Raw genomic sequence first — 12,442 nt, 5'->3', positions numbered from 1 at the left:
TCATTAAAATCTTCACAAGTTGAATTACGCGCCCAATTATTCAACGGCACCGAATAAGCTTGCGCTACGCTTGCCAACACTAGTCGCCCAGCTGATCTGTTTTCGGATGTGAACCAACGGCTTGAGTTAAAGTTTCGGGAACAAAAACGACGCCAAACGCCAAATGACTAAACTATTAAAGTGGCACTGAGGCACCCCCTAGCCATAATTATTGGCTTAAGATGATCAAGTTGCAGCCATTGCCGGTAATAGGAACTGGCTCATACCACAACTTTCGATGCGGTGAGGTTCTGTGCAATAGCCCCACCAGCTACGACATTTGCTGCTCCTTATGCGGGCAGCGGCAGCCATTTGACGATTTCCCGCAACACTTCCGACTGCATCATCTCGGACCGGCGGCGGGGGCGGCGACGGAAGACTGCAAGCTATTCGAGGCAGCCATAAAGATTGAAGATGATCCCATTGGCCACGAGAGCTGTGAGCTTGATGAGCATGAGAATGTGGATCTGGAGCACATATCGGCAATCGATGAGGCTCAGGCCGCGGATGCAGATTCCCCACCACGCCGACAGCGAGAGACTGCCATGAAAAACACTCTGGTGGAGACAGAGGAGGCACTTCTGGAATTGGACCCGAACCCCGAGTGGCCGGACGAGGCCAGCGAGCCAATAGAGAATGCCGAAGAAGACGAAGAACCACCCCACCTCAAGGACGACACCAAGGACATGCTGTTCCAGTGCGATCAATGCGATCGGGCGTACAACAGCAAGCGGAGCCTGCAGAGCCACAGACGGGTCAAGCACAACGACAAGGACGGGGCCGTGCGGAAGCGAAACCGGGGACCGGCAAAGCTCTACATATGCCCCGAGCCAGAGTGCAGCCAGACATTTCGCACCGAGCGCGATCTGCACGGCCACAGATGGAAGCACACGGGCATTTTCTGCGACATCTGCGGCAAACCGTTCACCCAATCGGGCAACATGATGCGCCACCGTCAGCGGCACAGCGGCATCAAGCCACACAAGTGTAAGGAGTGCGAGGCCACCTTCTACACCCAGAAGGAGCTTACCTCTCACAACATTTGCCATACGGGCCGGATGCCGTGCATCTGTGAGGTGTGCGGGAGGCCCTGCCGCGATCGAGGAGTCCTCACCGCCCACATGCGACGGCACACTGGCGAGCGGCCGGCCAAGTGTGACGTGTGCGGCAAGGCCTTCTACAGCTTTCACGACCTCAACGTCCATGCCGTTTCGCACACCAACCACCGGCCCTTTGTCTGCGACGTCTGCGGCTCCACGTTCCAGCGCAAAAAGGCGCTGCGCGTCCACAAGCTGCTCCATTCGGACCGTAAATACCCCTGCAAGATGTGCAACAAGACGTTTGCCCAATCCGGCGGACTTAACGCTCATATGCGCACCCACGAATTGCCCAAAGGCAAGGGAACTGCTGCCAGCAGCAGCACGAAGAGTGCCGCCGCAAGCCACAAAGTAGTTGGAGGGCAGCTGGAGACGGTGACCATCGAGTTGATTGAAGAGAGTGCGCCCGTCTCGACGACAACCATCACAATGGCCATAGACTTGAATGTGGAGGGGGCGGACAGTCACTCCAAGCAGCCTGATACTGGTGCCAGTGCTGGCACTTGGCAGGTCTCATAGACACGGCCATGCAACTAAGTAGTTTTTTAAGAAATTATGTCATTAAGTAGCTGTCATGACCCAAGGGGAGTACCAGCCTCTCGCGGCCACTTCTGTCGCGAAGGAAGAAAGTGGCCGATAGCCGGCACACACCGACTATATTAGCCATATGTACATACGAGTAAAACCATAAGCTCAAGTGCTGAAATCGCACAATTGGAAGTGAAGTTATTAAAACGGCGAACGGAAAACTCAAGAATTTTAATTGCTATTCAATTTCGTTGGAGTCGCGGACACGTTGCACGCAAATTGAATAATTTGCCGTAAAGTAAATCTCAGAGATGCCGCTGTCCATCGCTGAGTGGATGTGTCGAGTGCAACTACACGAGTATGACCATCGGTTGGGTCTCGCTCTCTCACTTTCCCGAGATTCGACGATTTGTTTGGCAGTACCCGGACGGGCAATTGTCAGACAATAATGTGGATCGCCCTGCAGTATCTGTGCGTTCTGGGGCTGGTGATGGCCACCGGTAAAGAGTTTGACACGGCCAGCTTCCATCTGTACACCCCCGAGAGTTCCGACCAACCCCACAGGCTGTACACAAACGATTCGGAATCGGTTCTTGCCTCAAACTTTGATGCGAACCTTACAACAAAGTGAGCAAAACGATTTGGTTTGGGTTCATCCTCTAATCATTGCTGCTTCTCCTCAGGGTCATCGTTCATGGCTGGAGCGTTACGTATGTGGAGGAGCCAGTCAGCCAGCTGCGCACCGCCTACCAGGCCCGCGGGCAGTTCAATGAAGTACTTGGAGGCCATTCCGCTGGTGCCGGGCGTGGGCAAGGATGTGGCACATTTCCTCAACTTTCTGGCCGACAAATTCAGCCTGGATCTGTCGCAAGTGGTGATGGTGGCCCACAGCATGGGCGCCCATGTGGCCGGCTTCTGTGGCCAGCGTGTTTCACGCTACACGCCCCAGTTGCTGCTCCTGGGTGGCACCTGCGATGGCATTGCCCCGGAGAGCGTAGCGCTGGGTGATCCGCCAGAGATTGGCTGCACAGAGGGCATGTATAGCTTCAAAACCCAAGCGGAGAGTCCATACGGCCAGCCGTTCTAATTAAAGTTCAATAAAAGTTTTCATTACTTTCAGAGCAGATGGCAAACAAAAAATCAATTCAATTGGCGGTACAAAAATGTCCTTTAATTGGGGGTTTCCCTACTCAAGAGAGCTACCAACACGCAGATCTAGACACAACTTGTCACTGTTATATGTATGCAGTAGGTTCTACAGAGGATTTGGGTATAACATAAGCCTTAACCAGTAAGGAGGAAGAACATCGAGGGGTCACCGATGTTTGTTTAAACCCTTGAAAGGTAGAAAAGCGAGCAAAGATAATTGTAGGTTGTAAATAAACAGACAGACAGACAAATAATGCTTAAGTATAAGTCATAGAGAAGTGTTTGGAGTTGCTCTCTTTGCTGCAGTTCAAGGGTTTTTAGCTATAAAATGAATGGACGTACTCGGTTTACACAATACTCAAATCAAATCAAATCAAATATAATTTGAATGCTAAAACTAAATCGTTATGGGGAAACACATTTAAAATGGATCGATAAGGGATACAAAAAGGGTTTACTATAAGCTAGGGAGGGGATCTACCTACGAGTAGTAGAGATAATAATAATATCGATTAGTTTGGAGGAGTAGTAGCCATATATGTATGGGAGCCTAAACTGCACTACCAGCTGCACTATACATGCGATTATCCTGTATCCTGTATATATATATAAAATATATATAGATATATTTATGTATGCGTGGATATTGGATCCACTTCGTTGTGGAATGTGTTCTCTTCTCCTTGTTCCTCATGCAATTCCCTGTGTCCCTCAACTCCAGCTTAAACCAAATTGATTTCAATCTTGATGAGCAGCCGATCATCGGCCACGAAGCCCAAGTGCATGATGTTCGATATGTTGGCATACTCGAGGAAGCCAAAGCCGCGTGTGCTGATCGCCTCGCGCGGCTGATGGAAGGCCAATATCTCCGGCTTGGTCATAATGGTGTCATGCTGCGACTGGCTCGCATCCGTCGGATGCACCATGCACAGCTTGATGCGCCCTTTGAACGGCCAGTCCAGATGGAAGTCATTCTCCGACTGCATCAGGTGCACATGCAGGCTGAGCACGTGCGGCTTCCTTGGCTGAATGTTGAGACGGGCACAGAACTTGTAGCCATACGGCGAGGTGTAGCACTCGTGCGAGTACACCTGATTGTTGGCATTGGCCCGCAGACGGGACACCAGGCTGCCCAAATGCCCAATGTTCCACACAATGGTGCCATTGCTGTAGCGCGGATCAATCGGCTGGCGGGCCAGACGCAGCTGCTTATTGAGATTCTCGATGCGCGTCTCCTGCTCCCGAGTACGCTGTTCCAGCACCACAATTCGCTGATACATCGTCTCGACGATCTGCTCGTCCACCCCATTGGCGTATTGGGGCGGTGGTGCCAGCTGGCCATGGCCATGGCCATGTCCATTCTTCAGCGTGCTACCGCTGCTGGTGCTGGTGCTGCTGCTGGCCTTTTGCGGCTGCCAGGTAGCGATGGCCGTCTGCTGAAAGGCCTGCAGCATCAGCTGCATGTGATGCGGCATATCCGACTTGAGGTGCTCCTCCAGCTGATTGGTCTCGGGCCGACCGACAAAGTCACACTTGATCTTGGCAAAGGGACACTTCTCCTCCAGCTGCTCTGGCTGCGGCTGCCGTCGGTACGGACAGCTGGGCAGATGGCGATGCACCTCGATTGGGGAGGCGACCAGGGCACAGCCGAGCGGTGAGTTTGGGCACTTGTGCTTCAGCTGCTCGATCTCGCGACGCGTATAGTTGTCCGGGAAGATGTCCTGCTCCGCAGAGAGCTGCTTATTGTCCAGGGGGCAGCATTGGTTGTGGTTCTGCAGCCAGTCGGTCAGACAGCGCTTGCAGAAGCGGTGGCCGCACGAGGTGAGCACCGGTTCGTTCAGCCAGTCGATACAGATGGCGCACTCGTAGCGCGAGTCCAGAAACTCCTCCTCACCCGATGTGTCCGAGGCGGCATAGTTGTTCTGGCTTAGGGCTAGGCTCTTGGGTGGCTGGACTGGAGCGGCGCCGCCTGCATTATGTGCGGATATGGGCGTGGATGAGTCTAGGCCATGGGTGCTGCTGCTGGCAGCGATGCGTGTCCCATTATTGCTATTGTGCTCGTTTTGATCCGAGTGGTGATGCTTCAGTTGCTTATGTTCTGCCTGGGGTCGCTGCATGTTCTCCGCTCGCAGTCTATCTCTCTCTCACACACTTGCATGGGCCTCCGCAGGGGGGGCACACTTAAAATGTTAATTGGTAATTATCCTAACTTTAACATGTATATACAAAAATATTGCTTTTGCTTTCGAAATTGCTTTGATTTGATGAGTTATCGAACAGCTGTGAACGAATTAGTCACTGCCCAGCACTGGCCGAGCAGATGGTCGAAAAGAGCTGCCAACTCTAGCTTTCACGAAATTAGCCGTACAAAAAATTCGGAATATTTAAAGATTTGTTAATGAAACAACCACCTGAATATAAATATATATAGTCGTTGTTTATTCTTGAGTTGCATGTGCCAGTGTCCGTGAGTACAGACATCACATATATTTCTAGCCAAAAGCAGGCCTCACCTTACGCAAAGCACCGACAAGAAGCAGGCAGGGCAGCCCCAACGGCCGGTCCCACCTGCAGTTCTCGCAGTCTTCAAGCTCCCAGTTTTGCGGTGGGGCGAACGTATAAAAACGCCAGAGGCTCGCGGCGTGTACAGCAATTAGTTGAGAGCGTGCCGGACGCGAAACCATATAAATACAACCCCCGCGATACGCAAAGCTCAAGGAAAACAGACAACATGTCGCTGGTGATTAAGTGCAGGCACAGCCACAACCGCAACCACAACAACATCTATCTACTCTGCCCCATTGTGCTCATGTTCATCGCATGGCAGCTGGGCGCCGGGGGGATTGGGGCAGAGGCCAAGCAGCTGCCACTGGCTGATGCTGCCGATGTCGATGCCGATGCCGAAATTCGTCACGGATCGTACGACAATGTCAATGATGACGTTGCTGCACTGGTCCGAAAGCGTCGCCACTTGTCCGACTGGCTGATAGCCCCAAACACACGCTGGTGCGGACGTGGGAATCTGGCCAATGGCACCTACAACGACCTGGGCGGCGCATCGATGGCCGACAAATGCTGCCGGAAGCACGACCACTGCCAGCTGTGGATAGACGGCATGTCGACTCGCTACGATCTCTTCAACTACCGCCCCTATACGCTGTCACACTGCAGCTGCGACCGACGCTTCCGCACCTGCCTGAAAATGGCCGGCGACGAGGCGGCCAATGCCATCGGAAAGCTCTTCTTCAATGTGGTGCAAACGCAATGCTTCAGCCTCAGAGTGGAGACGGTGTGTCTGGAGCGTGGTGCCAGTGCCGGTAGCTCGGGGCAGTGCCTGCGGGAAGACCTCCGCCAGAAGGCCGTTCTGCGGAGCAACAAACGCTTCTAGACGATTCTCTCACAGCTGCACAGCGGACGGGGACAACAAATGATATCCAACAGGGCACGATCAGGTTTTGGCTTTGGGTCTGGGAGTTTTTATAACCCATCCCATCCCACCCATACCTGCAAGCAGAGCATAGCTATGAAAAAAGGAGCGGACACCCGAACCACTTCACTTACATTGCTGCAACTTAATGGCGAAAATCATTGCAAAATGTTTTGTTTGTTTTGTTTTTACTCGTGAGAAAGGAGGAGAGAGATACAATACCGATATCCATTTAGGTATTAAGCTATAAACATATATATGTATATGTATGGGTATGTCAAGTGCTAATATAAGTGCGTAGTAAGTCGCGATACGTACATAGCTGTAGACCCGTAGACCCGTAGCGTAGGCCATTAAATCGAACATTATAGGCTGCCAGAAAAACAAAGTTTTTCCCATTAGTTTTTCTATTAATTGTAATTAGTAAGTTGTAGTTGTAGTGCAAAAATAAAAGGAATTTCCAAAGAGAAAAACAAATGCGTTAATACTGCCCCTCCATTTCCCCTGCTATACCACAATCATCCATCGATCCATCCATCGATGGAATTTCTCATCTTTAATCCGGCAAACCCTATTGGAATTTCGTACTTTGCACTTGGAGGCCAGCCAGCCGGTATCACCAGTAGCAGTATGTATGGATGTATATAATTCGTATACGTATACGTATACGTTTACATACTCGAGTATGTGTCTGGTTGGCGGAGACTGTGTGATCATCGCCGCATTGACGTCGATGTTGCCCGCTCGATGAAGATGAAGATGATGACCAGTTGACCCGTAGCCGTACTCATCCACTCGAAGCGTAGCGTAGTTCGTCCACTGATTTGTTTTTTTGTTAGGCTGTGCTGCCTGTTGTTCATATGTATTGTGTACCACATAAGCGTCATGGTGAGGGTCTAGGTCAGGTTCCAAGAAACTGCATCACCCATGGGATCAGCGTCATCCAGAAAAGTGTAAAAATAAGTAAATATTTGCTTAGTTTTGCAACAGGCGCGAGGGGGGGCCTGGCTAGTCCGCACTTCCTGCTCGCTTGGTGTCAATGTCAGCAAAATGTAAACAACGTTTTCGCTTTCGCTCTAAATTGATTATCCCCCCCCACCTCACACACACTATTCGAATGTTCGTTGTAATCTGATAGATTGCCTGGCACTCGGTTTCTGATTAACACGTGTATTCTCTGTACAGGTGCAGTACATCTGTTTTTAGCAGTAGTAATCCTAGTCGGGCTTTTCTTATCTTATAATTGCTTGAATACACAACACCACACAGTCCGTTAGGAAAACTTTCAAATGTCTGCTGTCAAAGAGCAGAAATTCAGTTGGCAGCCCAACCGACGTAGGCGCTGAGCTTGCCGCTCATTTTGTATTCTTTTCTTCTATTTACAGTTACAGTCTTAAAATTCGACGCCAAAATTGTTAATTGTATTGCTAAAATTGATATAAAACCAGCCATGGAGTTGTATGAAGACGATAATGTGCCCTGCTGCAGTCGCGCCAGGAGTTTGGCGAGCACAGAACACCTAAAGACATCCCAGGAAGAACTGAATGTGGCCGTGGGCTATGGGTAAGTTGTATGCGCATCAATAAATAGCCTGTTGCGGAGTGCCCAACCCCGACCACCATTAGGAGTGGTTTGCCAGAGACCGATGACGAACGCCCGAAGAACATAAACGAGCTGCGGATGCTCGTGAACGACATACGCTTCATGTTGCGCAGCCAATTGCTGGCCTACGATGCCAAGCTGCTCATTTTTGCAACGGCCGCCAGTAGCGTATGCCCCGACCAGACCCTGGTGCCCGCACCGCCAGCGTTCAAGAACTCCAACAGCGACGACGAGCTGTATGTGTGCCCCAACGAGGGCTGTGACATGGAACGTCTGTGCAAAGCCGTTCAGGACAACTGGCCAAGCTGCAGCGTCATGATGGATAACCTTTGCTCCGTAGAGTCGATGGAAGACATGTCGGATGACGACATAGAGGCTGTTCATCTGCTCCACTGGGTGCTGGCGGACCCCTCCAGTCCCATGCTGCGTCGCACCTCAAGCGTTCACTTGCGCAGTCTCTGCAAGCATCTTGGTGTGGCCCGACCCTCGCAAATGCCCGTCCAGCTGATGAGCATCTGCTATGAGGATGAGCACGTCACCCTGCCCGGACTTAGGACTAGTCGGAGTTACGCCTACTTGGGGATGAACTTCGCCAAGTTGTATCGCTTCCTGGCCACGGGACACTTGGATCCTGTGGGACCGGACACCACCACTCGCCTGTACGCCCAGCCCGAGTCTGCCATGCTACAGTGCCTGGACCCCCAGCCGGAGCCCATGCCGCCCTGCTGGATGCAATCGCGCTTCGGCACCACACAACGAGCACTCGTCATTTGCGCCCTGCCGCCGGAACTGGAGAAACCAAAAATTATGACGGCCGCCAACCAATTCCTCGAGTACATTGTCCACGATCCCACCCGCCTACGCCCTTGCCATTTGCTCTTTTACGATGAAGCTTCAGGGGACAAAATGATGACATACTGGCCGGGTCACATCATTGAGACGCCGCCCCAGCAACGCCGCCGAAATGCTCCTCGCTGCAGGCCCATTCGCAAAGCCACCAGCGAAGTTGGTCGCAAGATCAAGGGTTGGGCTCAGTCATTCTGGACTGGCGTGGTGTCAGTCAAGCGTTATGTGGTGGCCTCCTTTTAGTCCTAGGCGTAGCCGTAGCCGTAGCCCTATCCCTAGCCCCAACTCCTAACAACTGCCAATAGTTCCTACCAGTATCAAAATTGTTCATATCTTAGTCCAAATTTCAACTGTTTATATTGTTTAGCCCGCAGTTCGTTACGTAACGAGTAGTAATTATCACAAGTAAAAGAGAGATAACCGATTGAAGCTGCAACTAATTTGTTCTTTGGTTTGATTTCCAAGTGTTGGCAAATGCCTGTATGCCGCTGAACACGTGAACCGTGTGGATTCCAGCACAGGGGTGGGGTGGCTTGGGTGTGTGGATCGTGTGGATGCTCAATTCAAATTCAAAATGCAATTTCACAATTCGTTTCTTTTGTGTATTTTTAAGTACACCACATTAATGTGTGAACTAAATTTAAAAGCGAAACTAACAAATTTATTAAAGTACTCAAAGCACAGACGCATTTGTGCAGAGTATTGAGTGTCGTAGTGTGTGTTCGTGTGTGTTTTGGTGTTTCTTCTACTGTGTGTTGGGGATATTGCGGCTGCCTGACTGACGCAGCGAATTGTAGCGCTGCACATTCAACGGAAGGTTATCCAGAACGCGACGTCCTCGTAGACACTGCCGATTGCATTGGCGCATATACGCTCTGGCCAGTGCTTTGATGCCCAAAAAGGTGAGGCCGCCCAGCACGGTGCCCAGCAGCTTGTTGTTCACCTTCGCGTACAGTGTGCGGCCCAGCAGGGTGGCAATGCTGGGCAGACTGAGGGCCACATAGAAGCTTTTTGTAGCATTTGCAATGCCCTCCAGGCTAAATAAGTTTTCCTCCTGCAGGATTTCCATGTCCGGATTACCGAGTAGTGCCATGGCAGCGTAGTAGTTATCATCGAGCGGAGCACCGGGCAGCATGTGGCCATCTTCAGCCAAAACTGCAGGACGAGCGATGCGACGGCTGCGCCACAAGCGAATTAAGCGCATGTCCCACTGGAAGTCACGCAGCAGCACCAGCACAGTGGGTATCGTCGGTAGGACTACCATAAGTACTAAGGGCTCCGCCTTGATGAGCGTCATGGCCACGCGAAAGCCAAAGATCTGAATCATTGTGATGGCGCCATAGGCCCCCGCCGAAAGGTAAACCACCGACGAGAGTGTGCCCGGCATCATGGAGTGACAGACCGAGTTGTAGAACCGAAACAGCCATTGGAGGGTCCTATCGAAGGCATTGAGCGGCGGCAACACCATAATGTATTGTGTGAGGCATTGGGTGCAGACGATCGGCTGATTCGGCTGCTGCAGCTGCCGCTGCTGTGCATCGATCCATCGGTTCAGGCAGACGCGATGCACCCACTTGGTGCTGCCACGGCAGCGGCACGGGTGCAGCCAATCGATGCGATGAGGCGGCTGCTCCTCATCGCCGGTCAGGCAAATCCAGCAAATTCGCACCTCTTCGGGTTCCCAATCAAGACGTGGATCCATTTCGTATGAAATTTTCTGCTCAATGCCTGAATTTGGGTTAATTTTGTTAAGCAGTCTGGTTCCGTACTGATCTGTAGATTCCTGCCTGCTCTGTTCCCCTTTACTGCAGTTTGTGCCTCGAGTGAAACTGCCAGTGCCTACTACAACCATATGTCCAGAGATTTCTTAATCATTTGTCATTGTCAAAGAGAGGGATACAAGGAGAGAACTAGCATATCGGAGAAGGAATCGACGATGTATATATATGCATGTTTATATTCCTGTTGCCCATTAACTATCTAGTGGCTGTAACCCTTTCGAATAATTATCACACGATTAGGCAATAGAAAATGAGAACAAACAAATACAAAGGAATTATCCACCAAAGACTTTTCCTCAGCCTCAGGCCCAAACAGGTGGCCTTTTTTCGTGTGGTTTACTTTCAGGCAACGAATGTGGCACATGCCACAGAAGCAGAAAACCTGTTGGCCGACTGGGTGAAAATAGGCGAAGGCCAAGTCCAAGAGCGTGCCAGAAACTGGAACTGCAGACTGGCGGGCTGGCAGGCTGGTAGGCTGGCAGGCCCCCCTTTTGGCCAGTAATTGGATAAATATAATCATAAGCATTCGCACTTACCCTTCTGGCATATAAAACATTAACTTTTGGAGCACACACACAGACACACAGACACAGAGACACAGAGATTATCGCGAATCATAGAGCAACAACACAAAATAAAAGGCGGCTCGAATCGATGGAACTCGACGGTTCCAGCAGGCGCACGCGCACCGACGACTGAGACGGAGACTGCGATTGCGACTGCGACTGGAGACTCCACAAAAGAGAACTTGTCAGCTCGAGAGCAGAAGAACATTTGGCCAAGCAGCCGGATCGAGGCTGGACTGGACTGGACTGGACCTGGACCTGGAATAGATTTTGCAAACAGGCAGAGAGCAAGAGCAAGAGCAAGAGACGCCTTTCCATTCCACTTTTTTGTGCAGCAGGTTGCCGGCCAAGACACAACGGTACAACCATATAAAGTGTGGCACATCGAATTTGGGGCACTCGACGGGCAGCCTTGTGGCATTAGATTTGGTGTTTGCATTTGTTGCGTTTAGAGTGAGATCTGTGGCTGTGTTCTTGGCGCAGGATCAAATGGATTTCACTTGCAATTGATAGTGGATCGTTCAGCCTCATTTGGCCTCGATGAAGCGTTCACCCAGGTTCATGCCCTTGATGAGGGTGTACAGCGAGAAGGAGAATTTGGCAATCTGCAGAGGGATAGAGGGAAAAATGACAGACACACTTCAGCCTTCCACGTCAAACTTACACCCAAGTAGGTGGCCAGATTGATGGGAAATATCTTCATGGCGGCTAGGGCGATGGGCTGCTGAGCTCGGTGCAGATAGAACAGCAACAACTTGCGGAAACGGACACTTTGGCCGAGCCACTGGCACTGGAAAATCGCCAGGGAGAGCTGCTCGTTGTCCAGGTTTAGCGAGGTGGCCTGGTAGCAGCACGGCGCCGTCTGCAGGGTGATGGCCAGCAGGTAAATAATGGACGCAATCTTGGTGTTGGTATTGGCAAAGATGAAGATGTTGATCATGGTGGTGCCCATGATGGCGGCGGTGATTAGGAACTGCACAAAGATGGTGCGCGATATGACCGGGGCGACGCAGCCGAGCAGCTTCAGCACCGTCTGGTGGTCCACAATGCAACGCTGCAGCTCCTCGCACTGTTCCGCCTGCAGCTGGGGACTCTGGCAGAGTTTATCCGCGCGCAGGTCATGGCCCAGGCGGCGCACTCGCCGTGCCAGCAGCTGGACATGCAGCCGCACCACATACAGATAGATGACGGCATAGACATCGTCGCTGGCCTGGTGCAGACACGTGCAGCTCATGATGAGGAACTCAATCCAGGCCTGTATGCAGAACTGCCGCCACGACTGCTGCCAGTCGAGGCCGGGCAGGTAGAGGGAATAGGGCGGCTGCTCCAGCAGGAAGGCACACACAAATGTCGAGACGGAGTAGATGGCATAGGAGATCTGGTAGAACCACACCAGACGATTGCAGA

At 51.6% G+C, this 12,442-nt stretch overlaps 6 protein-coding genes across 6 annotated transcripts; 4 read left to right on the top strand and 2 right to left on the bottom strand.

Moving 5' to 3' along the window:
• Nucleotides 1-96: 96 nt before the first annotated feature.
• On the top strand, nt 97-1,890 carry LOC117590527 (zinc finger protein 568). Its single transcript, XM_034283244.1, has one exon. The coding sequence runs from the start codon at nt 222-224 to the stop codon at nt 1,653-1,655; it is 1,434 nt and encodes a 477-aa protein (XP_034139135.1). The 5' UTR covers nt 97-221; the 3' UTR covers nt 1,656-1,890.
• A 169-nt stretch (nt 1,891-2,059) lies between these two features.
• LOC117590542 (inactive pancreatic lipase-related protein 1-like) lies at nt 2,060-2,768 on the top strand. Its single transcript, XM_034283270.1, has 2 exons — nt 2,060-2,291; nt 2,348-2,768. The coding sequence occupies exons 1-2, from the start codon at nt 2,273-2,275 to the stop codon at nt 2,749-2,751; spliced, it is 423 nt and encodes a 140-aa protein (XP_034139161.1). The 5' UTR covers nt 2,060-2,272; the 3' UTR covers nt 2,752-2,768.
• A 45-nt stretch (nt 2,769-2,813) lies between these two features.
• Nucleotides 2,814-5,098, bottom strand: LOC117590530 (TNF receptor-associated factor 6). Its single transcript, XM_034283248.1, has one exon. It carries the CDS (start codon nt 4,928-4,930, stop codon nt 3,536-3,538), a length of 1,395 nt encoding a protein of 464 aa, XP_034139139.1. The 5' UTR covers nt 4,931-5,098; the 3' UTR covers nt 2,814-3,535.
• A 298-nt stretch (nt 5,099-5,396) lies between these two features.
• On the top strand, nt 5,397-6,692 carry LOC117590540 (acidic phospholipase A2 PA4). Its single transcript, XM_034283268.1, has one exon. The coding sequence runs from the start codon at nt 5,545-5,547 to the stop codon at nt 6,199-6,201; it is 657 nt and encodes a 218-aa protein (XP_034139159.1). The 5' UTR covers nt 5,397-5,544; the 3' UTR covers nt 6,202-6,692.
• A 950-nt stretch (nt 6,693-7,642) lies between these two features.
• Nucleotides 7,643-9,063, top strand: LOC117590532. Its single transcript, XM_034283250.1, has 2 exons — nt 7,643-7,803; nt 7,866-9,063. The coding sequence occupies exons 1-2, from the start codon at nt 7,691-7,693 to the stop codon at nt 8,929-8,931; spliced, it is 1,179 nt and encodes a 392-aa protein (XP_034139141.1). The 5' UTR covers nt 7,643-7,690; the 3' UTR covers nt 8,932-9,063.
• A 370-nt stretch (nt 9,064-9,433) lies between these two features.
• Nucleotides 9,434-10,390, bottom strand: LOC117590562 (E3 ubiquitin-protein ligase MARCHF5). Its single transcript, XM_034283303.1, has one exon. The coding sequence runs from the start codon at nt 10,388-10,390 to the stop codon at nt 9,434-9,436; it is 957 nt and encodes a 318-aa protein (XP_034139194.1).
• Nucleotides 10,391-12,442: the final 2,052 nt, after the last annotated feature.

This window comes from Drosophila guanche, unplaced genomic scaffold (genome assembly GCF_900245975.1).
Source record: "Drosophila guanche unplaced genomic scaffold, DGUA_6, whole genome shotgun sequence".
NCBI classification, from domain to species: domain Eukaryota; kingdom Metazoa; phylum Arthropoda; class Insecta; order Diptera; family Drosophilidae; genus Drosophila; species Drosophila guanche.
The sequence above is the reverse complement of the archived record's forward strand: the minus strand, read 5'-3'. Positions and strand labels throughout refer to the sequence as shown.